Source organism: Astatotilapia calliptera, chromosome 12 (assembly GCF_964374335.1).
Source record: "Astatotilapia calliptera chromosome 12, fAstCal68.1, whole genome shotgun sequence".
In the NCBI taxonomy this organism is placed as follows: Eukaryota; Metazoa; Chordata; class Actinopteri; order Cichliformes; family Cichlidae; genus Astatotilapia; species Astatotilapia calliptera.
Window position 1 is genome coordinate 32865461 of NC_137433.1, and position 27467 is coordinate 32892927.

Consider the following 27467-nt stretch of genomic DNA (forward strand, 5'->3'; position numbering starts at 1 on the left):
TGTGCCATATCTACATTTTCCAGCATGTATATTTTCTTACTTCAGTAGTCTGCTTGCCATTATAGGACATCTTTTTGATGGCCACCACCTCGTTGGAGTAGGAGTTCCGAGCCTGAGAGAGAAAATAGAAAAGATCACACTCTATTAAGGTCTTTAAACACAAGGTCTAAATGCTTAGGAAAAGACAGCTCACACGAAGACAAATACAGTAAACCTCCCACAGGATATAACAAGGCCTCATGTTTGTTTTTGTCATTTTTTTGTTTGTTTTCGGTACCTTTAGGGTACCTTTTTGGTCCCCTAGCCACAAAGTTATATTGGCATTCTACAACATAAACATACATACATACAGACTCAAAAGTGATCTTAATGCCCACAGGGTAACCTTTGGTCTTCTATTAAAATGTGAAAGTTAACATCAAAAGGTCACTACATAAATATTATATTTATAGAAAAAATAAAACATAACATGTACTGTACCTAAAAAGCACGAGCTATAGCAGCCTGTTTTTGGACAGTGGTACTTATTAGTTCAGGGACCAATCTAATGTAAAACATCCAAGTGCAAGTAAAACTAAATACTTACATTAATCTAAAATAAATATCCACCTGAACAACGTAAATCAGGTGAGGTTTATCTATAGCCACTTTAACTGTTTGAGTTATCTGTCCACATTTACATTTGCATGCTAAACCCATGGTGTTAACCTCTGAGGCACTTTGCCTCAGGGACAGCTAGGCTGTGGCTCAGCCTAAGCCCTTATCTGAGCTTCATCCCATATACAATTGAATGGGAAATTCATGTTGAGATTCAAATGGAATTACAGTAACAGGAGGCAAGAGAGTATTCCCATTTGACTTTTTTTCAGATTAATTTGATCCCAATGATTGCCTGTCAGTTTATGCATAAGAGCATGCATTCCTCTTATTATAGGATACAGCTAGATGGCATTACATATGAGGAAACAAAAATCAATCAAAACTAAGAAATTTAAATAGGCTAATTGTATTGCTAATTGCATTAGAAGGGAATGTGTTACTAATTACAAACTCTTTAATTCAGCAACCATTATCAGGGTGTGTGTGAACCCCTTGTTGGTGTTGGGTCTGTGTTCTCAGGAGGTAATTTCCCCTTGTTTCCTTCTGTAATGGGAGTTACTCGTTTGTCTTTACACAAGTACAAAAGCAGTCACAGTTATAGTTAGGGAATTTTATGTATTTGACAATGCACATTTACTGTGGTAACTACTGTATTTTTTTTCTCCTATAGTCATTACTTTTACAGATTCAGACTAACTTCAAATAGAAAACAAACAAACAAAAGGTGTCCTTTGAGTATCCACTTTCTAAAAATCAGGTGAGAGAAGCTCCGATTAGCCACTAGTAATAGATAACAGCAACTGATTCACTGATGTACTGATTCATCTCTCAGGCAAAAATTCATACTAACCCGTCTTCAGGTTGGAGTGTATCAGAATGGGTTAAAAAAACAAAACAATAAAAAAAACAACCTTACCTGCTTTGAATAGAAAATATTGTGATGTTTAAATAAATACTGTTCTTAAAAGATATAATAAATTAGCATATATGAAACATAAGGGAGTAAGTAGTAGTAGTTTTTGTAAAGCTGTAAACATGAGTTGCCATTGACAATGATTTTATATATCATTTTAGATGATAGTATCGTATGTATCGATTTTGTATAACACAATAAAAACTTTTCTTTTTTTTAATTATAATGTATCCTTAGTTCAATCACTGAAAAAATAAAGCTATTAACAACATTTACAAAAACTGCCCTTGCTGACAGCAAGCACTGTTGTAATAGGGGTAGTACAAGTGTGTCAGTGAGCACAGGATTGACATCAGGGCAGGATTTAGACACACACTGGAGATTGTCAGCCAGACGGACATGGGTACTAGGACTACTACTGATGTACTGGTCGTGTGTACGTGTACATGACATGGGATAGTAAAGCCCTGGCAGTCAAGAAAATCCTCCCCCTTCATTGACTACTACTTTGTATTTATATATCAACAGAACAGCTGTCTTGCAAGGCAGGGAGGAGGCTTATCGCCCCTAGTCCTGCATCTGGAGGAAAAGGGAGAAAGGAGGAGAAAAAGGAGAATACAGGATGCTTTTCATTCCCTCCTCCATGCAGCTTTAATATCAAAGCTTGATGAGTAATTAGTGATGATGAGATTAATAAGAAACAGAAAAAGTGCTGAGAGAGGATCTGTCTCCACTTAACTGCTTTCAAAGAGCCATAATGTGGTGCACTACATTTACAGCATACATATTCCTTTATTCAGCAGGAAGTGTAAGTATGTGCGTATGTAACTAGCTAATAGGGGTGGGTTTTTATAATCGATTCATCGATTAAAATCGATTCTGGCTTGGATAACGTAAAATCGATTCATTAAAATCCTGAATCGATTTTTTAATATAAATTTATTTTGTCCGAAATGCCAGAATCTCTGGTGACATCTCACAAAATTTCAAGAACCACCAAACAGTAAATGAGAGCAGGTACAGGGATTCTGCACATAGACTTAAACACACAGCGCAACCCGCGGATCAGAATCAGTTAGATGTCGCCTTTCTCACAGTCGGGGCTGAAAGCCGACAGCTCGCTGATCCGGGTCTGCGCTTTGTGTTCACGCCCTTTATGCGCTGATTCTAAAGCTGTTAGTTTGATCTCTCTCCAAACAATATTGACCGAACCAGCAGCAAAAGAAGATCCAAACGCTTCACATAAACATCGTCATGAATTCACTCTTTTACTGTTTTGCTTCCATTGCGATGCACAGCTCCCTCTCTCCCTCCCTCCCTCCCCCCCCCCCCCCTCTCTCTCTCTCGAACAGTTTCGCTTTCTTCATTATTCGCTTGCTTGTTACGCACAAGTCTACTGTTGTTTACAGCGCTGTCGGCCGCTGTTTTTTTCCCTTTTACATTCTTCCGAAAAGAAAGCCTCATTTCTGCTGTTCAATACTGAACAAATTTAAACTTTTTAATATTATTCAAAATGCAAAATGCTTAGCCGTGTGTCTAATAAAACCGCTGTAACGTCAGAGGCAATGTTCATTAATTAATGGTTTTCTTTCGTTTTTGATGTACTGCAGAATATTTGTATAAAATCCCAGGCCAGGAAAATCACCTTCATGTTTTTCTGTGTTTTATCTTCAGCTACTTTGACACAAAGGCATCTGCTGTGATGCTCACACCTTGGATAAAGTCTTGCGAGTGTCAGCTTCCTTTTTATAGATACAAAAATATGTAAATGTTCTGATCTGAATTATACTTCTGACTGTCAAAATTTCCCAGATTTAAATCGAATCGAATCGAATTAAATCGAATCGTGGATCAAATCGATTTGGGACCTTGTGAATCGGAATTGAATCGATTCTAGAAATCAGTGACGATACCCAGCCCTACTAGCTAATAACAATGATAAACTGCAATATATAATGTTAGAAGTGTTTATGCAACTTCTTAAATGATCCAACCACTTTTGCTGTTCTTTCAGATCTGTATCACTAAAGCTGCAAAACTCAAATTAAGTGCTTTAAATCTATCTCAAAAAGAATAATTTCTAATTTACTTCAAGGCCTTTGAAAGCCAGAGTTACCATAATTGTGAACTGATACTTACAAAGTAGACGGCCCCAAAGCTGCCATGGCCGATCTCATGCAGGTCACAGAAAACGTCCTCTGGGTCGTCTTTGAAGAAGAGGTCAGCCAACTCGGGGTCCTTCGGTACTCCTTTCCGTGTGGACGACGGCATTATGTGCTGGACATGGGCTAGGCGCCAGGGACCGCACTCACATACACGCTACTTCTGCTACTACCACCACCAAATATCCACGACGGGTCCGGCATTGGCCAGCTAGACCTGGGAAAAAGAAAGGTCAAGAGAATAGACTATTAGGCTGATATTTACTGCCGTGCACTGGATAACAACACATTTGTTTCCTAGCATATATGCTAAAATTAGATGCATTTATACCCAAGGATGGTTGTTGATACTTGTGAACATCCAGACACTGTTTGATTTAATGTCACTTCACAGAATATCCTTATTTCATGTGCAATATGCAGGGCTTCTTTGAGTATTTTCATTAGTGCTTCTCATTGACAGCTGATAGGTGATAAGACAGGAAAAAAATTAATAAAAAAATGTTTGCTAATAATGACGACGATAGCCGTCTAGTCCTGCTGCTCATCACACACAGTCACACTTGCATACACAGTCACACGCACATGTTTGACAGCAGAAGTTGAGTCACTGATGCATCATTTCCACACATGGACATAGTGCCCGCGCACACACACAAACACACTAATGCTGACTGTTTTGTATCACAAGGCTGCAGCCAGGCCATCAAGCGTGTATGCATCCTGGACACCCTGCTCCAGTTAGCTTCGTTGAACATGCAACACACATTCACACCCATGCACGCAGGCGCACAGCATCTCTCTGATACCAGTGTCTCTCATTCTCTCCCTCTCTCTTTCTTTCTACCATGAAATCAGTGTGCACATCAGCCAGATGCAGCAAGTAAATCTGGCTCCAAAGGCCAGCCCCACACAGAGAAAGCTGACATACAGGCAGAGGCAGCAAGACACACAGGCACCCAGGCCAAGACACGAAGCATCAGCATCATCCTAATCCTCTGCTCTTAAAGGGATCTAAGCCATTGCACCCACTCCAAAAATATCAGTCTTAAAGGCAAAGTCCTGAGCCCTCTGTGCCATAGCACCAGACGCATAATGATTCCAGCCTTGGGGTTTTGAATATGGACAGAAATATGTGTCACTAGGCTTCGTGTATGTTTTGGTTATTGGAATTTCGTTTGAGAAACATGGATTTTTTTTCCAACACATGGCCACAAAAAGCTAAATAACAGCTTTTATTGTACTTTAAACTGTCCACTTGATGTAACCAGGAAGCTACTGTTAGCTTCTTGTGCTACTCTTGATAAGTTTTTCCACAGATATACTGGGCTGATGACACTACCCAATTCAATGTAAAGGATATGAGCTTGGACATAAGTAAGTTTTAAAGACTTTTGAAATATCAAAGTAAGTAAAGTGAGTGGTTTGCAGCAAAAAGACTTGTTGCTGTGCTTCATATTCCAAAATCTAAATATAAATCAAAATATACAGTGACACTGCCCACAGTCTATTTCAGTGAATGTTAGAAATAATGATGAAGAAAACCACAATGACACACATGCTGCTTCTTATGAACTTCTGCATACAGAAAGGTCTCCTGGAGCACTGTGACAGCCTGCTGCCATTTAAAAAGCTGCCGTAACATCTCAGCTTTGCGTAAATCAGTTGTGCTGTAGCCTGACTAAAATCAATTTCATGGCATTTAGCCCTGGCTTCTCTTGAAGAATGCTCCACAACATTCTTGTAAGTAGCCACAGATTTACACATAAACAACGGCCATGGTTCCAGTTTATCAGCCTGTATAAGGTGAGAGATCATACATGCAGGTTTACAAATTAGTTTAAGGCATCTATTGGTCATAGAGGGTTTTTTTCTCAGAAACATAAAACCCTAATATGGCTTCTTCATGACTACAATAAAAATCTTACAGTTGATGAAGTGTGGACAATATAGCAGTGTAGCTGTTTGTACACAAACTTCTACTGCGCACAGTTACTGGTGCAGCTCGAAGCTCTTTGTGATCTCATCAAATATCCAATCAATGAGCTTTTTCAATAATGTGGGTTGTAAATTAAACATTAGTACTATTTTATTAATGTGTATTTTATATTTATTCCAACATAAAAGTGCAATAAAAGAATATAAATCAGTTTAAGAAACGTGCATACATCGCCTTATATCTGGATGCATGTGTGTGCAATGTTTATTCTTACATAAACACACATATACAGCAGTAAGTATTTAATTTGCTTTTTCCTAAGTGCACCTACAATATGAACCTGTGTGTGTCCATGTCTGTGTTAGTGACTCTGAAACATTTGTCTGTGTGTCTCCTGGTTGCATCAGCCCCGTCTTTCTCTCATCTCTCCTGCTTAAGCTCTCTAACATAACTACTTAAAAAAAAAAAAAAAAAGCCTGACACAACCTCCATCTCACCTTTCTCCCCACACCCACAGCATATAGTGCACATAAGTACAGATATACATGTACATACCCTCACTATGATGCATTCATTAGTTTGTACAGGGTAACAAAAATGAGAGGGGGGAGAAAAAAAAAATCCAACAGAGTAAGTGGGCTTTACCCAAACTCTGAAAGCTGATCTAAGCCACAAAGATAGAACAATCTCCTGACTGTTTCCAAGAGACAAAAATGAAGCAAATGAACACCTAATTCATGTGATCACTCCAGAGACTGAACACCTTCTCTCGTTCTTTTCCATTCTTCCTCCTCCAGTCTCCCGAAATGTGTGAAGTGATGCAATGTGGCAACAACAGGTTGTAACTCAGGGGGCTTCGTAAACCTGTTACTAGCCCAGCAAAGCCCAGTGTTTGGACAGTTTGCTCTGTGTGTGTGTGTGTGTGTGTGTGTGTGTGTGTGTGTGTGTGTGTGTGTGTGTGTGTGTGTGTGTGTGTGTGTGTGTGTGTGTGTGTGTGTTAAGGATCTATGAATGGCATTGTTCTGAGAGAGCTGCTTAGGCAAATGGCTTAGACAGATTAAATGCTTGTGTGTGTAAATTTTTTACAACATACTCAGAGCCACATTTTCAAATAATGACACTATACATATGCGTAGGTGTGAATCTTTTTGCATGTGCAGAAATAATGTACACCTAGTGTGTAAATGGGATGTGTGTGAGGTGCAGGTGGGTAATTAGGCTACCGGATTTGCTATATACAATAAACTATACATCATAAATACAAATTATGTGCAAAAGAGATTATGTGATTTATGCTAATCTGACTAGTACTTACACAAACACAGCTTCACTGGAGAATTTAATATGTTTTGAAGAGCAATTAGAAGGATTTTCCACTAAAATTCTTGATAGTGAGTTCATACATGAATTGGCAGTGTTTGGTCCCAAAAAATTTAAAACATACCGTTTCCAGGTAGGGGTTAACATTGACAAGCTTTTATCAGGTATTACCAGTAAAAAATCCTGTCATGATATTTACAAATGTAATGTATTATCTTTCTAGTGCACATATTTGTTAAAAAAAAAAAAAAAAAAAGTTTAAAGCAACAACAGTGCTTGTATCTTGATACACTACACCAACAACACATTTATTCTAATGTCAGTAAACACAATCAAAAAATATTTATGGGACATATATAACATAACATTAGGCATATACAAGAAACATACATGCATAACAAAGCATATCCATAATACCCTTAGGCCCCCTCTTAGCATTGCTATCACTAATTGATGTGCCAACGTGTTCTTAAGGACCACTCAAGCTGACAGATATGGCTCTATACCATCTGCGGCACTGCAAGTATTTAAATGGGACACCGCAATGTAAATAAGCCTATATATCATAAAATGGTTCAGAAAGCCAATCATACCAATACTGTTCAAATTGAACATTTAGAAAGGTTTTCAATACAGGATTTGTATTCATTATTTTTTAAATGATTATATTCTTTTAAACAATACCTGAATAATAGACTGTGCAAGGGCATAAGAATTAACTGGGCTACCACATAGACAGATAAGAGAGAAAAGAGGAAACAGAATTGTTTTTGTATAATTGATATTATTGATAAATGAAAACAGACGACAGCTTCACAGAAATATTGAGTGTCTTCTGTGCAAAAGGTGAGTAAACTAATTCTGAAACCCACTGTATTGTACAGGAGTTATTAAAAAGGTTTCTAAGACCGTATCAATAATAATCAATAAATGACAGTATCAATAATTGCCTGAAAAAGACAAGCTTGGAGAAAGAAGAACATTTTCTTTGCATGCAGTCATTTACAGTAGGTTCACGTCTATCTAAAGTCATGTGTGCACAAATGAAGTACATGCTTCTGAGGTTGTTTGTGTACATTTACATCACAAATGCAGGTATGCACTAATGTATGTATGTTTATGTTTACACATGGATAAACAGGGTACTGTACACAAGCATGTATCTGCACCAATACATCAATGAGAGCACACAATTGCCCATATGTTTCTGTATAGCCAGGGGGGTTTAGCAGCTTACTGGCCCTCCTCCCAGCTTTAGACAGGAACAGGAATTAGACAGACTGTGGGAATTCTTACTGGGATTCAAATCACCAGCTCTAATCAGAAACGGGGAAAAAAAGAAGAAGCAGAAAATCCACCAAACTGTACACTGAGGCTAGTCCTATGGTGGGTATGTGTGTGAGAGTGCAAGAATAAGAATTACGTAATAATCCAGTTCTCTCAACTCCTATCATGACATTATAGAAAGCGGGCTTAGAGCCTTAGTAGTGTGTATTAGTGTAGTAGTGTGCGCAGATAGAGCCTCACATCTCACTGGAGTAGGAGAAGGTCCTTGGAGGATACAGCATTTGTGTGTGTGACATGTGCATGTATGTGTGTGTGTTATGCCTCTTCATGGCATAAAATGGGTCAACCTTGTTATTGTATGAATAATATAAAAGCCTACTTAAATGCACAATCCAAGGTTGTATAGTGATGACAACAAGCCAAATTAAAGCTACAGATGTGATAACACTCTTTCTTATTGTGGAAAGTCTGTGAAGTGTATGTTCTGAATCAACACAAATGGCCATTTATTAAGGATAGACTACATATATTTGGCACAACCTCAATAGTATAATAGCTTAATTTGAATGGTAATTCTCCAGACTGCTGCCAGGCCACTGAGTTCAGGCAGATGTAGTGAACTGATGACTCTAAAGCACTCACAGGCAGTGGTGGAGTCCCCACTGAAGCACAAGCCTGAGGGTCATTTTGACCTGTCCTGAGGTTGAGCAATGATATTAAAATCAGGAACAAGTAGATAAAACTCCAAATGCAAGCATCAAGCAAACTGCCACCATCAACTATTAAGAGCATTATCTTTCTGCAATTTTGTAGACTCCACAAAGATGCACACATGCAACCTGCACCCTTCTCTCATCAAAGGAAGCAAAGTCTACCTGCTTCTATATGCATAATATTAGACAAATCACCCATCATTACATAATAAAGGATTGGTGGAGAGAGCAATAATAAAAAGGATAGATAATGTATTTGAAGAAATAGGTGTCAGGACTGTCAAAAACAGGTATATCAGTATTTTGCACATGTCTCAACTCTGTATATTTTTATATATTTTATTTATTGTTTACTCTATTTAATTTGTAAAATATGTGTACACACACACACACACACACACACAAAAATATTTAGTATACACATCCAGAAATGCATATACTATTATATATTGTACATATATTTATTAGTTTCAGATGTAGCCATTCTTGTATTTTGCTTGTTTACATTATTGTATTTTGCACAACTCTGTTGCTTGTGAAGCTCGCACACAAAAATTTCACTCACGTGTACTGTACCAATGTACCTGCACATGTGATGTGACAATAAAAGTGACAATAAAAGTGATTTGATTTGATTTGATTATTGGAGCTTTCAGTTTAAGCTCAAGGGTTATTTTTTTGTTTGTTTTTAAGGACAGATTTTGCAGTTTGTAGCTCTTATCTGTGTACTACAAATAACCCATCAAATTAAATTTATTATGGGCATGATATTCAGTCAAACAGAATCTAATATTCTGACACATGGGGTTATCATGCAAGATTAGCAGTCTGTTGGTTTGGTGAACAGAGTGGCCTGGAATGGAGTGAAATTCGAGGCCTAAATTATTGTTGCAGTCTGTCTCTGTTCACAGTTAATTCATCTTCTTTCAAATGGTAGCCACACTCACGAGGACGTATGCAGGAAGCATGAAGAGTTAGGCATATTATATAAAATAAACACAAAAAACCCTTTCATTTCTTTGACAGATAGATTTCCATTCTCATATGAAGCCATGACACAAAGCTGCTAAGGGCATTAACATTTAATCAGGTGGCAGAATCACTTCAGGCTATATGAGCCCCTGTTTTCCTATGAAGAAAGTGAAGACATGAAACATTTGCAGCTAAAGTCAAAAGTTCACTCCGTTTCATCCTCGACACCTTGCCAGTTACATTTTTAAGCAGTATTTGTGACCTGTCTTATGGACCTGATTGTGAAGCAGCTCTCTAAAGTGTGAACTTAACAGATTCTTTGCCCTTGAGCTCACAAGACTGACAGTGAGGGGAAGTCGAGACATTTCAAATAAGTCTTTATCCTTGCCTAGAGAGGCGTTCTGTAACCAAAATCATTCCTCTCTACCACACCCAATCCCCACAAGCTTTTTTCCTCCCCAATCAGGGTGTGACTCAGCAGCAAGTTTTGCCTACGGAACAGAATGTACACTCACTCACACACGCGCGCTTTCCTTTTCACCGATTCCAATGATGGCTGTGGGCTCTCTGTGTAAAGATGACAAGTTGGCAGAAGGATTTACATTTTTGCCTAATTCATAAAAGACTGCAAACCACAGACAAACCTCAAGTTCTTCAATCGCTACAGCTTAGTGGTGCCCGAGCAAAATTACTTTCTATGGAAAACTGAAAACAACTGTGGTATAACAAAGTAAACCAAACAAAAACGTTCCTTTTAATGCAACCCTTGTCCACCAAATTCAACTGCAGTACTTAATCAGAGTCACTTCAAAAACACAATCACCATGACTATAGAAAAAAAGAACAGTGATGTAGCTGTGACATAACATGAACTTTCATTTTAATTTAAACTGCTGTTAACTTCAAAACTGGTCCAGGCAAGAAAGTTTTTTTCATGTCACAACCTGAGGAAAAATTCTTGCAAATCAGTGTGAAAGAGAGGTGATTGGCTGTTAAGTACATCAGAGAGCCAGCAGGGCAGAAGCTTTCAATATTGACCCAGTTTGCACTTGGCTGATCCCTGTGTCATCTGTCTTAACTGTAGCATGAAGGGGATTTCTGACACACAAATGAATTCATTGTATTAAAAATAAAATAAAACAAAAAATAAAAAACTGCTCATAGACAGATTGTCATAATATGCAAAAACAATACATCAAACAGCCTCAGAGAGTCAAATACATAACCTACCTGTAGAAATGTGTTGAGGGGTATGTAGGACTAGCCTGTCTTCCCTCTCTCTTCTCGGTTTAAATCCAGTGTTGCATTTTTTCAGATGCCCTCATGACTGGTGGAATACTGCTCCTGGGGTTTAAAAAAAAAAAAGAGGCAAAAACAAACAAATAAAATTTTGGGTGGGATATTTTAGACACTATGATTATCAATTTGATCTCGTATCATTAGCTTCACTCTGAAAGTGCCTACTTTGTCAACCATTTAGTATTTTTTCCCCATTTCACAACATTTTACAGTCTCAACAAGCATCTGAACTACATTTTATATCATCTTCCTTACTCTAGAGTACCAAAGGGTTGTTCATTGGCTCATAAAACAAGAAAGGAGGAAAGTAATATTTACCAGTAAGAACCATAAGGAATTCTTTACAGCCATAGGTGTAGTGCTCACAGAGTGTACGGTAACAAAGGTCACTAAATCATCACTGAGCGTAAATAATCAAAAGTGTCATGTAAAAATTTAATTTCGATTGATTGATTCATCAGGTCAACAGCATATATATGAGATACACTAAATTATAACTGTAACCATGCCATAGGTGGACTCTGGAACTGAAACAAATAGCATGACACATCTGATAACAGCAGATGGTGAAATGACTCAACAGCCAATGAAAATCTTTGTAGTGATAGATACTTATTATGTTCTCAGTTTCGGGAAAGATGGCAATGTAATTTCCATAACAAAAACAGAAAATTTAGCGGAAATGTAATCTGTGTACATTTTCTCAAAAAGGCGGGCTTGAGATGTTTTTTGCCTTAAAATGCTCATTGGTATAACTTTATTCAGTGCAGCAGTAAAAATACAGGCACCATCTTCATGGATCCACAGTCTACCTTTATGCAGAACGACAGATACAAAAACCATGTTCGTGTTGAGTGATTTTCTACACCCACTTGGCCATTTTCACAGGGAGCTCGAGGTCTATGCCAGACTACAGTCAGCTGACAACATCTCAGGCTAGATATCCGAGCATTTTATATGAAGAAGTGCTTCCTATTTTGCAGACAAATGCATCTTCTTTCAAATACATGAGTTCAAGGACACTACATACAGTGCTTATGGACACAAGCTTTTGCAAGCACACCCACAAGCAAGCATAATATTTTGTTTTCATCCACGTACACACACAGTATTACACATATAGTCGATTCACACATACACATCAAATCTGAGAGAGTTGTTCTGACAGCAGAGCGCTGTCAGCTACTGGGCTTTATTTCGTTCTGACAAGCAGGTGGAACAGCATCAACTACCAGTGAATCCAACCTCACCCACAACTACATAATCGTTTTGAGACGGGCACACAATAAAAATCAATTGTTGTCTCGGACAATCAAGATTTACAGTAGATCTGTTATTTAGGACACAAATGACACTGTGACCTTTTTGTTTGAGCAACCGAATTCCTGTGTCTAATCAAACTGGAATGAGTCCTTTCCTCATCTCCTCTGCCTCCCACATTACAGCCATTTTTACCCTTCTCTCTCTCTCTCTGTCTTATTGGTTAACCCCCACTACTTCCTCCTTTCTCTTTTTGATGGTGCCGAGTGGCAGATTGGACGCTCAAAGGAACCACATTCAATAATAAAACAGGGAGAGGGGATTCAGAGATGAGAGAAGAGAGATAAAAATGTATTGTGCCCCTTCTGAGTGTCCCTGAATGATTTATAACACAACTGACGCTTGCATGAGCCTCTGGGAAAGTTGTGGCTGCACTTCTCCTCCTCCTCGCTTACTCCACCCTGCCTGGCATTTATGACCAAGCAACAATGAAAAGAAAAATATGTACAGTCTATGTAGTGGGAATAAGTATAACAGTACAGGTTTATTTGCATCTTTTATTTGAGTCTTCGAGTTCTTGACGAGGTCAGTTTTATTTGATGGACTGATAAGAACATAAAGGCAGCATTGTGAGTGTTTTAAAGAGGTTTCGATTGTCTTCACTTTGAAATAAAATAATACATTTTATACTGATGTACTGTACTGTGTGAGCTATATAAGGGCTTTTAAAATACACTACTTTGAAATGAGTCAAAATCTTGTTCAGTTAATTATGTGACATGGCTGTACAAATTGTAATAATTTCATTGAAACAATCTTTTATCAAATTGGATTGCTGATTAATTATCTGTTAACTGAGCAATTAGTTAATGGATTAAGGGTTAGAGGTATAAACACAGAAAATGCATGCAGACTGTAAAGATACTTCATTTGAATAAAAAAAAAAACATGAATATTTTATGTACAGTACAAAAATGAAGAATAAATCAGCAGAATGAGTTACAATAGATAAACCCTGTTGTCACAAGCGAACATAATCGAGTCCTAAGGCAATTTTGTAAATACTGGTCCTTTACACATTTTATGTGAATGAAACAGAAAAGAGGTCATATTAAATTTAAAAAAATGAAAGTTAAACTGGAATGTCTCCTGGCCTGGTGGCTGAGAAGCATACTGCTGCAATGCTAACCAAATGTTTCAGAGCATTCAGTGGATGTGCATACATGTGAGTCGTGGTGTTGGAGGAAAAGAGAAGGTTATAAAGGTTAGCGGGCCAGCTGCAGCATGACATGATGAAATGTGCTTTAACAAAGGAAAAAAAAACAAAAAAAAAAAAAACAGAAAAATGGCTGAGACTAAGGCACAGAGCATGTGGTAATCACTTAAACAGTAAAGTTTAAAAAAAAAAAAAAAGGGTTAGGGATATTGTGGGTTTGTAGAAGATAAGTTAAAGAGTGTGACAGCCCATGTGAAAAGTTTCTGATTTTAAGGCTCTTAACTAGTCCATGCTCACCTGTACAAACATAAATGAGTGAAATACTAATCAAATTACTTCTTATTCCAAGTTCAGAAGAATTAAGGTAACGTATGCTCTGGAAAACATGCATAACAGCATCTCTGACATTCTATGTTAACATTCTTTCATAAACTTCATTAGTGTATTGCCTAGAAATCAAAATCCTGAAATCCATCTCTTACTTTCTGTTCCTCCTGTTATGACACACTGTGATATGAATCAGAAATCTTGAGTCACATGTTGTCAATTTCCAAGACACAACTTGGCCAACAAAAACTGCTTCAACCGCCTAACATTGCATTTCTTATTTTTGGTTGAAAAAAAGAAAAAAGAAAACAAAAAAAGAAAAACTGCTTTCAAGGGGATTGGCCAAACAATTCATCAAGTGAGATGTCAGGGTGTCAAACATGGACTTTGTCCAACTTTAATCCCCTTTTAGCTTCAGTTTTTAGATGTAAAAACAAAATGTCACAAAACTGATTGTAGACGTTATAAACAATGACATCACTTCCTTCATGAAAACCTGGGGAATTTTGTGCAATCTAAGAACTGAAAGCACGAGAAATGGTGTCAGTAGCCAACTTTTGAATTATGTGCATAATTGGAGCACTAAAAACCAGTTAGGCTAGTTTGATAGTTCATCCTTCTTTTTTGAGTGTTGATTTTCCTAAATTTAAATGAATGACACTAATACTCAGAGTTTACAAATGTAATCAATGACTCCCAGTGTGGCTGAGGATGACTGAGGTGGGTTTTTGATGAGTCATTTTGGAGTTGTGCTTAAAATCATGTCCCATAGTGACACACCGCTTTATTTAAAGCCGAGGCAACCAAAATGCGAGGCTATTTCAACAACACGAAAAATTCTTCCCGGATGAAAATAAACTAATCCAGCGAGATAGAAAGAAACTAAACATTATGTTCTGATTATTCTGCCAGGGTGGCATGGTGTGGATTTTTATAGCAGTGACTCATTTTCACACAGTGAAGAATACACACATACACATACATAGTTTATGCTGTAAAGCAGGATTTGGAGACTTCAGGGCAGCTCTCATCTCAAGAGCTTAGTGGCACTACTGAGACATGCATGCATACAAACGCACAAACGCACACAAGACTGTTACCTTCTCAGATTAGTTTTAAGCCTAATGCCAACATAAATGTAGGCGTTGGTGGATTGAGGGACAAATACTAGACAAATAAGTGGCCCATCCACCGACCTAAACCCTGGGCCAATTCTTACTCATTAGTTTATTTGAAGTGATTCGCTCTTGTTGCCTTAAAGCAACAACAGCTCAGAACCTTACAGTGGGTACTTTATTTGTGCTTTAGATGACTTATGATGAACTCTGCACAGATTACTTTGATGGACCTCTACATTTCTATCTCGCTTAAGCACCGTGGGGATGAAGTACAGATTAGAGATGAGCTAGTGTGCCTACGATCGTGACTTAAACTAATGCAGAGACAACAAATGTAATCTGCAGCTTTATCAGCAGAATGGGTTTTTTTGTTTGTTTGTTTTTGGGGGGTTTCCATTGTGTGAATGGAAAAAAAAAAATGTGGAAGACTTTTGGTCAGTAATCACATCCTTAAAGAAAAAAGGGAAAAAACTAAGTCCCCACTCTATAAAAAAAACTATGTCTGGATCGCCATAACTTTCACAGGAAGCATTTTAAAAATCATGCATAGAGCTAGAAAAGGCTCCGTGGCATTTGTCAGCTCTAGGTAAGATTGTCTGTTTACTACTGTGTGAGGGGGAGGGGGAAAAAAAGAAGAAGAAGTGTTGTTATGCTTCCTACCACTGATTACCCTGAAAATTCACATAATGTAAAATAAGGATGCAAGGATAGGGGAAAAAACATCTGCAGAAGTCTTGATTTGACTGGCCAAAAACCCTCACAAAAAAACCCAACAAAAAACAAAGGATTCATGTTCCCTGTAACACAAACACTAAATAAGAATGGTGTTAACAGAAGCGCAAGATGAAAACATTTTTAAAGTATACTCCAAATAATATCAGCTGGATGTTCCACAACACTTGTGGATGATATTCTGCAGTCACATGATTTAAACAATTTAGAGGGGGGCAAAAAGGCACCGCTCAACAACAAAACTGTATTCCAGCTGTGAAACATAGTGGAGGCCAATATCATGGCTTGCTACCCCAGGGCCTGGATGCTTTGCAATAACTGAAGAAACTTTTAATTCAAATCTGAATCAAGAAATTTTACAAAAAAAAAAAAATGTCAGGGGAGCAGTCCATGACCCTAAAACGTCAGAGAGGGTGAGTGATGCAAGACAATTACCCAAAACTCAAAAGCAAATGAACAACACGATGATTTAAAGAAAAAGAGAGCACAAGAGAGACAAATGTCTTGTTTACCAATGGCCGCTGTGCCATGACCTGAAGAGAGCTTGTCAATCAAGTCATCCAATAAATAAGCCAAACCCATATTTTACAAAGATGATTTCTCATCAAAACAGCTTGGGTTCACTATATTTTGTTAGTAATCAATGCCAAAAACTGGTTATTCCAAATGGTAAAGGATTCAAAAACGTTTGTTCTTGCAAATACACTGCCAGAATACATAACAAAAACAGGTTTAAGAACCAGCATTTAGACAGAAGATAATGTCACTGGGTCACTAATGGTGGTGTATAAAGTGCGTAATACTGTGTCTCCAGACAGCTTTTTTGATCATTCAAGACAGAAAACTTTGAATAAATCTCTAATTGTAAAATAATGCCACCCAAATGTTCCCTGTCACTACTGTCATTAACACATGTTGATAATCTTAAATTCTTTCAGCCTTTAAAAGATATTCACTGTTAAAATGCATTTTCAAAACAGCCATGAAAGTCCCTGAAAGACAATGCTTCAAAGCGTCACTCTGTGCTGTACTCTTATTGAAGTGAAATTAAAGGCTGATACCCATATCTTCCAAAAGGTCAAAGTGCAAGTATGTGTAAATTGTGTGTGACGTGGGTCCAGTGTTTTGAGTGAGTCTAGTGTATAAGAGATAATGTTACCAGCACATTGCTGCAGCTACTGTGAAGTACATCCCGAAAGGGGTGATTAAGTTACTGTAATCAACCATAAAGTGCCAAGACATGCCAATTCACTGTATAAGGTCCTGGTTCATCCAATATTACCATAGTGTTACCCAGTCCCTCTATTTAAGCAGAATTGGTCAGAACAGAACCTAAGACTTTAGTTATCTACTAGCAACGAATGCTATGAAATTTATTCCATTGCTTCATTTATGTTTATGCTCTTACACAATACTGAAGTTGAAATCCTGCCTCTGAAAGAGGCATATTGTACTTTATATAAGCCTGCAATTATTGCAATTTCAATAATTTTAAAAATTCGGATTCAGGGGCACCTCCAGCAACAATGGCCCTAATGTTACTCGCAATGTCTATTACAGTAGAATGGCTCTCAATAGTCCCAAGTTACACAATGCACACTTGTGACAAAGCAGAGGAGGACGGCCCTTTTGTGTCTTACAGCTTTGTAGGTCAATGGCAATTTTAATCTCCACATTGATGTAGAAAAGCCATTTTCAATTATGTAGACCTACAGAGTGTTATGTAATGAGAATGGAACAAGCACAACCAAGACACATAAAAGCCTTCACACATGAGAATGATTTGGAGGCCTATTATATCTTTGGCTTTGGGCCTCTTAGACTTGAGAGGCCTAAAAACTTAATCTAATCTAAGACGTGGAGAGAGTAGTGATGAAAATGTATTGAAAATTTCAATAAACAAACAGTTAATTCATTTCTAAAGTAACTGAATGAAAAATAAAAAGATTTTCAGATAGAAACATTTTGCATTTAATTCCATGTAAATTTAAATCTTAAATTTAAAAAAGGTTTAATTTCTGTTTGACAATGTGTATTGGAATAAAAAAGTAAATGCAGGACAAAAAGAGTTCTGTGAAGATAGAAATGTTGGTTTGCTAAAAATAAAGTCATTACTTCTGATTGTTTGCACTGGAAAAACTGCTTCTATCCATCTCGGCACAGTGAAAGATAAAGCCAGCAAAATCAAATCACACAGATAATCTAACATAAGTCTCAGCATATACAAGGATCATCTTTGAAATGTTCTTTCCAAGACCTAAAAGTTCAGAGGAGATTATTCTGAGTTGCTTTGAAACATTTTTCCATCCAAGAAGCTACAAAAGTATTTTATCCTAATTTGGAGTCTTGTAAAGCAAATTCACAGTACCCAAGCCTCTCTATACGAGTGATTTTCATTTGTACTGAGGTAATGAAGTAGCCGACCTGTGTGGTATCTAAAACATCCCCCAATTAATGCATCACCAGCATACCTTGTGCGTTGGACACATGTGCACTTGTCTGAAAATGGTAATGAAAGCTAGGCATACTCACACATATGCAGGCACACAAACATACGCACAGCACTGGTCACACTCATTCTGCTGCACAAAGACCATCCTTCATTCACTGTGAAAGCTTTTTCAGAGAAATCCCATGAATACAGAGGGGTCGGTCTGTGTGTCTGTCCCTCTAGAGCAAAGCCTGGAGTTTTCTCATTAAAGCCATTCATCCTCTCTGGCAACTATCTGTGCTAGTGCCTTTTCAGCTGAACATTTTCTTCCAACCCTGTCAATAGTGTGTGTGGTCTACTGTCTTGTTTTTTTCCCCCCAAACTCACAGTCTCTCTCACACACTGTCTTTTTCCAAACCCCTCCTCCCTAAATAAATACAAACACAGACACACACAGACACACACAGACACACACACACACACACACACACACACTGAAACAAGTAAACACACTAAGAGCAGTGTCACAGAGCCCCATCACCAGGCTGCTAAATTATTCAACAGTCCCTCACAGCCAATTTTGCACATAAGAGAAAGTAAAAGGTGAAGAGCAGGAGGTTTATCTGTGGGCACGTCTGGCTGGGAGCTGTAGGATCAACAGGTTACAACCACACACACAACAAAGAAAGAAGTAGAGATGACGAGCAGGAGAAGAAAGCATTTAACTACAAAAGCTCAGTATTGAAGCTGTATTAATGAAAACAAGAACAGCAATTTAATGCATTTAATTGGCAATTTAAAATGTTGCCTCTCTCTCAGAAATATATGGAAGGTGGTGAGACCACCATTTTCATTGGAATAGGTTTTGTTCTGAACAGATTTCTGGTTTTAAACTTATTCAATCCTAACTGAACAATTCTAAAGTTTGCACCAAAAAAGTAAAGAACCACCCCAGCTGCTTTAAAAAAAATCCAAGCAAGAGTTAGAAGTTCTGTTTTTATTTTTAATTCCCAACAGAATAAAACATATTTCTAAATGTAAACTGCAGCACAGGATTTTCAGTTGTTTTTTTTATCTGACAGCTGCATTCACCACTGTTATCTTGATAGTTTTAAATGATAACTATGCCATACTGTGAAATATCTGCATAGATAATCTAGAGTTCAATAGTTAATTTTCCCCTTAATGAGGAAAAATATACACAGAAAATCTGATCTCAATACGGTAATAAAAACTTATTAAAGTATCAGAAAATATGTGTGAGAGCTCAGGTAGTATATGCACATTTCTACAAGTGGATAACATAACATTCAGAGGAATGGAAAATTAGGACCAAAATTTGTGACTGCTATGAGGGTAGGGTGACTGCTCCTATAATGCAATGGCCTTGTAAATATTTTACACCTAGACAGACATTCATTTCATAGTTGTGGTGCTTTTTGGCCAGTGTAGGCAACAGCAAATCAGTGTACTTGACTTCTTAATGGCACTTTTATGTTTGTCAGACATTCGGTTTGTCTGAGGATCCCACATCAAATATTTCCATGTAAATATTTTATCTACAAACTAAATCAGAACATCTGACAACTACTCACCTCACACTGGCTTTAAAAAACTGAACAGGCAGGAAGCTATAGCACGTTTTGTTTGTTTGTTTGTTTTTTGCGAGAACAAATTGCATCTTCCTTTGCAACAGTTTAAGTAAAGGTTTCTATTTACAGTTCAAATAAACAAAACTGATATGAAAAAAGCAAAGGGATTAAAGAGGTTAAAGATGGGCTATTAAAAGAATTGAGAACAAAAAAAGAAGGACAGGGAAGCATGCAGTCAACAAGGCCAACAAAGCACGAGACAACAGAGTTATTGAACTTTGACATCAAACACAGACACACCTTTGTTCCACTTTAAGGTGGATGAAAACATAACAGGATTTTTATTACTCTTTTCTACACATACAGACAGTGCCAGAGAATGAAGACTGTGTTTTGATATTTATGTTTTTTGAAGTAAAAATCTTCAGCACTTTCAACTTTGTTGTAATTTAATATTGATTTTGGTGTTTAATAAAGTATAGGCTCTAAAATTTTAACTAAAGAGAATAAATCTGTTTCTTTAACTGTTAAGATTCAGTATTAACACAGACATATGTCAAAATATAACCTTTTAGGAACTGGTATTACCATAACCAGTATAAAAATATTTTGAATCTTACCTAATCTCAGAAACAGTTAAGCTCCAGTGTGCTATTTTATGACCCTTACAGCTGCGTCATGGCAGCTTTCTGTTGTATATTTTATCTTCTATGACGTGCCTGCAATTAAAACATGTCTAAATGTGGGAGGTCCATGTTTATGTAATTCCTTTTCTCCTGGGCAATCATTTTGGTCAAACTCTATTTTTTTGAAAACCCTCGTAGGCCCTGCACAGGATCAGTTCATTATTTTAAAAGCACGACTCCACCAGCGCCACCTCCTCTAAGCTGACTCACTGAACAAACACCAACATGCACATGTTGGATTTATGCAAATTATATCCAAAACATTCAATTAATCTGAAGCGGTTTGCAGGGTTTGCGCGCACCTTAGCAACAATGACTTACTCATGGTCCCCAGGAGAACGTGATGTTAATAAATAAATATAAATACAACCATAAAATAATACTTGAATTAGCCCCAGGGCTCACACTAACCTAGATATTCTCTTTTTAGTTTGGACAAAATTTGTACGCTGGCTTTGGGCTGTGTGTCAGTATGAGTATGTACAGTATGAGTCAGTAAAAGTACACTTTCCTGTATGTGTATACAGACAGAGGCAATATGTGCTAATAATGGGTCTTTTGATTAAAATGAGAGAAAGACTGATGGCAGATATTAAGAGAGGATAAAAGAGGTCTCTGTCTCTAGAGCTCATAATAATGTTTGGTCTTAGTGAAGTAACTGGTGAAATGAAAGTAATTGCATCCTTCTTCAGAAATGAAGAAGCCTCTTGGATGAGAGGTGAAACCATTTTTGCAAACCTAAAGTCCATTTGGCTTCTTTTGTAAAGCTCTTAAGACTAATTGCATCTTTATTTGATGGACTGTATTCATCTATGTTTTTACACAGCATTTTGTCTTGAGACCCCTTCAAACAAAACACATTTTAAAAATGTCTCCAAATTATGATTAATTCAAGAACTCTACGACTTGATAACTGTACCTTTGTGGTCTGAAGTCACAAGTGACTTAATTTATGGCCCAGAGTAATTAGAAAAATGTGCCTCTCAAAAGTATTTGTTTTTCTTTTTTAATTGGCACTTTCCAGACACTAAACAACACAGATCAAATTCCTTTAAAACACCATTGCCTTTTAGGGAAGTTTCAAAAACATCACAAGAGTGAAAGCACAGATGGTATTAAAATGACTGCATCACTTTAAAACTGAAATAAACAACTTTTCACTGATGGGATTAGTTACACCTGTGTTTTTCTTGCTGTGAAGTGTTAGGATGTCCAGGAACAGATAAACAGACAACAGCTGTAGTCCAAAACAGTTTCTCCACAAAATTACCATTAGTAGATTGTTGATGAAGCCCTTTATCATTTGCAAATCCTTTCATTTTATCTTTTACTTAGACACTTTTATCTCTTTTAATATGCTTTGTCAGTTGTCTTATATAATTAACTTTACAATTATGTGAACTGAAAAGATTATTTGGTTTGCCTCAGAAGCATTTATATTTTTGTATGAAACTCCTGAGGGTGGAGAGCTGCATCGATCAACTGACAAAGTCCTCCAGCAGCTCTTGTAACTATAATGGGAGCAAAGGATAAAGTAAGGTGACATCATTACAAAGTGTGGAGTGGGAGTGGTGCTTAAGGTGAACCAATGGCTTGGGCAAAACATTTGACTGTAACATGAGTCTTCTTTCAATCCTGGCAATAATTGTTCAAGTTCAAAGCATGTTTAAGTTCCATAACAGTAAGGTCAAGGCACAGACAGATGATCGCATCCTGCTGGGGGCATCAGATCAGAAAACAGTTCACTATGTAGCCCAAAAGGGCATGGACTAACAATGGCTTGGTAAGAAGAAAGGGATGGGAATTCATACAAAAGAAAACAAAAACAAATAACACTTATGTCAGCCTACTTGTTGTTGCAAGAGATGTGGATTCCTGCTTAATAAGATTTATGATTTAAGTTCTTTTTCCTTTACTGAGCCATATTTGATTCATGTTGTTAGACAGTTTACAAACAGCAGAAGTCAAAACTCTGTCATAGGTCTTAAATCAAGAATGCTATCCTTTCATTGTTTTGTTTTGTTTAATGGATTTCTGTATCCTGAAATGATCTTCCACTCAATTACATATCAAGATACCAGCATTTTGCAAAACATTTTGCTTCATCTTCAAATTTGTTATGACCTGCTCAGGTGATAGTCCAGCTAGCTAATGGGCCTGCACTATAGATATTAATGACAGGGTTGGGTGACTGAGGCCAGTCAAACAGAGCAACAAGGTGTAACCTGCAATCATCATCCCACAGACAAGCCTAATTTAATCCGTAAAACTCAATTGTGTGTCACCAAGTTTAGAGTATTTGTCAGACTCTGTCTACAGACTGTCAGGTGATGACACCTACTTCCAACTAACAAGCACAATCATAGCTCTCTAACCCCAGCAAATTACTTTTTAAAATTATTAAGGTATTAGTGTCTTTGCATCTTTTACAGTTTTACAATGGAAAAAACCCATCTACGGCCATATTAATAGCTATAATTACCTGGTTGGAATATTCTAAATCTTAATATTGCAAACATTAAATTTTCTACAGTAAAACAGAAGCTACAACATTTTTAGCAGCTTCTAAATAAGCAATCAAAACTTTTACATCATTTATGTTTTGAAATTTAAACACTAAATTGATTTATAGATTTTCACAGGCAAATGTATAATGTGGTAAGTGAGGGTAAGCATAATTTGAGAAAAAAAATCCTTCCACATGGGCAACCTGTAATTTCTATGGTTTTGATTCACCTAAGACAGGTCCAAGCAAAAAGCCCGAAGACAACCATAAAAAAGGGTATGGAATGATTGCATGCTATGCCAAGGATGATGGCATTTGGTTTTGAACCACACTGAATCAAAATTTGAACTGGTTCTTCTTCTGCACATGCTCCATTCCTCTCCCTAGTTTCAAAAAAATTGTTTTTATTGTAATCTTTTAATGTATTCTTGCTCATACAAATAGATTGACAAACCCATAACTGTATACATATATCTGCCCTGTATCTCACCTTGAAACAAAAAAAGCATGTATTTCAGACGATTTCCACTTCACTAGGCCTCTACTGCTTTTGAATGCTTTAACAAAAGTGGCATAACCAAAACACTACAGTCACATGAGCAGAGCAAATTATTCTTTCAGAGTATAGTATGAAGGACATTTACTGTAATGATGTCATGACTAAATATATACCCATAGTTTGCCTATGATAATGGGTGGGTGAAAGGCAAATCATGGGGCCCAGCACGTTGATATTTTTCCACCATGTTTTCACACCTAAAGAAATCAACTGAACCAAGACCCATAGTTTTCAATTTACACAAGTCGAAAATGATATTACAGTTACTGTGTGAAATGCTTAAAATGTTCATTTTAAAAGCCATTTCTGGTGCTAATGTAGTTTAGGTAAGAAAATAGGAAAGTAACAAATTTACTTTGAAGTAAAACCAGGGCTTTGTGTGTCTTTAAATCATTAGGGGAAAAATCCCTTTTTTGATTCACAAAAAAAGGAAAACAATTAGGCGTAAATGCCTTTTGGTCAAAGAGGTCTCAGCATTCAGGTACCAAGCTGTTACTGGCACTCTGTGACACACTGGACTGCTTTTGGTTGTAAACTGGTATAAACGTGTGTAACATCCACCGCCATTGGGCATATCTATGCAGGCTCAGCTGGGGCTGGATGACTAGATAGGCCATATCGACTAGGCAATAACCATGGGACTGTTTATGACACTATCAATTCTCAACTGTATTGATTTTCATTGTGGTTGAAAAAAATATTCTTCCGTTCCACACATAAACACACAAGAGCTGTGGATAGTTGCTCAGGTGGTAGAGTGGATTGTCCACTAATTATTTGATACCCAGCTCCTTTACATGCCAATGGGCAAGATACTGAACTCAAGATTGCTCCAAATAGCAAACCAGAACCTTTCTCTGTTGTCAGTAATGTGTTTCAGTGTTTCAATGAGCAGTCAATAAAGTACTTTCCAGCACTACTAAGGCTAAAATGAAATACATAATTTGCCTTCTGTTGAATACCCCCCCCCCCCCATCAAGTTTTTCAGATGGGCTGTATTGTTGCATAATTCCAATAAAAAATAAAAAAATAAAACTAAGAAAAAACACACCCACAGCACAAACACAGAGGAGATATCCAGTTCACTTAGGCAATAAGGCCTTACAGACGCCATTAATATTTAAAGGAATATGATTTGAATTCTTTACTTAAAACATGACATGGCAAGTACTGATAACTGAGGAATTTTACACACTACTGTACTCATCAATTTTAAGTTCTTCAGAGACTTGAACACTCTTTGCTCTTTGAGTCTCTTAGCAATAGCCTTCACTAGGCATGTCCTTGAGACCACAGTAACAAGTGGTAGTGGTCAGATGCCCACACCAGACAGTGAATCATCCAACTGCTGTAGCCCCATTCTGCTTTCCCAAAAGGCCATGCAAAATGCATGAGCTTGAACGTATGAGAAAATGCTCACACACAAACACTTTGTACATAAACACAGTCACACAAGAATACACAGTCACTACATGAAAGTATAGTCACTGAGGAAGGTGCACGAAAACACACAGACAGGGATTTTAACTTGTGGAAGTACACATCAGCTGATCTAGTTTTAAATGTGCGCATGCACATGTATAGTGAGGGGCTGAGTTGAGTGAAGTGCTACTCTAAAGCCCAACAGGATTTTCCAATCAAGCAACAGAAAGATTAATAGAGGCCTACTGCATGCTTTATGGTGAAAGCCGTGCAAAAGAGAAGTCATTACACTGAGTAGGACATGTAGCCGCTACTTGCTGAGTTTTGTTCATAATGAAATTTTAATAAGAGCAAAATTTAATAGGCAAGTTGAGCTGCCATTAGCTGGGAATGACTGGAGCTCCAGTGCCATCATTGGAACTCAAACTACTACGGTCTTTGCATATGAGCATTTGCCTCCAACAGGGTGAGTGAATCAGATTTCCCTAAATTCTGTAATCTGGTGCAAGAGACTTAGAACAAAGATTCAGATTCCTTGCCTGGAGAAGTATCTTAATCTTTTCAGTGGCCTTCTTTTCTTAATCTGCCGAGCAAGGTTTGTCGAATTCAGAGCAATACTGCCTTCTTTTCAGACAAAGCCAAAGCAATGAACATGAGTCTACACTAAATCTCACAGCTCAGTGAATGGATTCCATTTAAGACTCCTATGTGGGACAGATGAGACACTCTTTCTGACTTTCTTGAAGGCCGTGTTCTTGGAGGAATAGCGATGATGTCATGCAGTCTTTTGTTGAGGCCTCATGGGATGTTGCATATCACAGTTATACATTAATGGGTAGGCCTCCCAAAGATGTCAGCCTTATAATAGACTGAATAAAGCCGTCCTGCAAGCGCTAGCGTACCACTGCCGTTAACCGTGAAAAAACCAAAATAATGATTAAAAAAAAAAATTTATAAGGAGTAGGGCCATAAGAGGTGTGTGTCAAAGCCTGCATGTTGTTCTAGACAAACACAACAAACTTTGCTTGCTCATGTCACAGTGCCTCAACTGATTTAGTTTTATGTTAATGAGAATCAAAGGGAACATGTATTTTTCTTGATTGATAATCTGTCAAAAGTATGTCTCAGTGCATACAACACATCAGGAGAAACAGAACCTATAACCTTTTTTTCTTTACTCTGCCTTTTAAAAAGAAAAGACAGCATGCTAAAGTAAAATGAAAGAGAAAGATGAAGGGAGGAAATTAAGCAGAGGAAACCCCAAAAAGGAAACATGCATCTAGGCCACTGAGTCATTTCCCGTGTGTTTTGCTTTTTCCTCTTCTTTTTTCAAATATACACTGACAGTATAAATTATGTACATCATCATTGGAGTTTACACAGAGTGGGAGAGGGCCCATGGGTTTTAAGCTTTAGGATTTCAGCTTTTATCCCCTGTAAAGTCTGCCCGCAATTAATCTGGGAATTAATTCAGGTTCAGAACTTAGCCTCCCCCTTTCCTCTTTTAGATCTTTACTGATTCATCCAAGCCTCTTTTACTCACACTCAAAAAAAAAACAAAAAAAAAAACCGACATGGGGAATAAATGTGATATCTTCCCCATGGAGGCCAGATTTTACCCATACAAATAACTTAAAGGTAGCACCAATGTTATAGAGAATTTTATTTAAAAAGTTAATGATTTGTATTTTTATGCCATATCGTGATGAGGATGGTTCTGCATATATGTGCATCTATTAAGGAGATGTGGTTGGTCTGGTCAATTATGAAGAGAAATAAAAAATAAGAAATTACGTAACACTTCCTGCTGCACTTAAATGGAACATGGTTCAGTGATCCAGCTGCAACAAGTGCTACCAGTAAACATTCTAAGTCGAGATTTTATGAAGTGCCTCGCAGTATTCAAGACTCAACAAGGTAGATGAGATCAGGAGTACAACCAGAACCATGCTCAACAGTTTCATCAACATTCACACGGTTCTGCACTTTGATTCTGTTCCCCAGGGCCAGAATGGCAGTGCTAAGTTTAACTATAATGACCTAAGCCATCCGAGGGAGGAGATTCATTGCAAAAGTCCTAATCTGTTTTATGTATTATTGTGCCAGTGCATGCCCACTCCAAGCTATTTCTATGTGGCTTTTTTGGCCACACCAGCAAAATTATGACTCCTAATTTGCCCTACATGCCAGAATTGAGTCCAAGTATATTTGTTCTGATTTTTACATAAATTATGTCCACTTATTTCTTTTCAGCTGTCTCTCAGAAATGAAACGACTGCCATTTTGCTGTTCTCAGTTTCACTTTGTATCTCCTCTTCTTGGAGGTGCAGGCACACACAAACACACATAGTGTAACAGTGTGCAGAGGAGAGCAACAAAAAAGCAGTCAGATACTCATCACAATAGGGGGCAT

General features: G+C 37.5%; 1 protein-coding gene across 8 annotated transcripts in view; it reads right to left on the bottom strand.

Annotated features, from left to right (window-relative positions):
• The window catches only part of taok3a (TAO kinase 3a), a 64549-nt gene that overhangs the window by 29034 nt on the left and 8048 nt on the right, over positions 1–27467 (bottom strand). For 3 of the 8 annotated variants that reach the window (XM_026188222.2, XM_026188224.2, XM_026188225.2), the window contains exons 2-4: positions 11137–11250; positions 3653–3892; positions 41–112 (exon numbers count right to left, since the gene is read on the bottom strand). In XM_026188222.2, coding sequence (XP_026044007.1) covers positions 41–112; positions 3653–3784 — 204 coding nt within the window. In that variant the 5' untranslated portion in view covers positions 3785–3892; positions 11137–11250. Of the gene's footprint in view, positions 1–40; positions 113–3652; positions 3893–10421; positions 10474–11136; positions 11251–18390; positions 18642–27467 lie in introns of those variants that run through there. The other 5 variants (XM_026188223.2, XM_080309416.1, XM_080309417.1 and 2 more) reach the window with 4 other exon arrangements.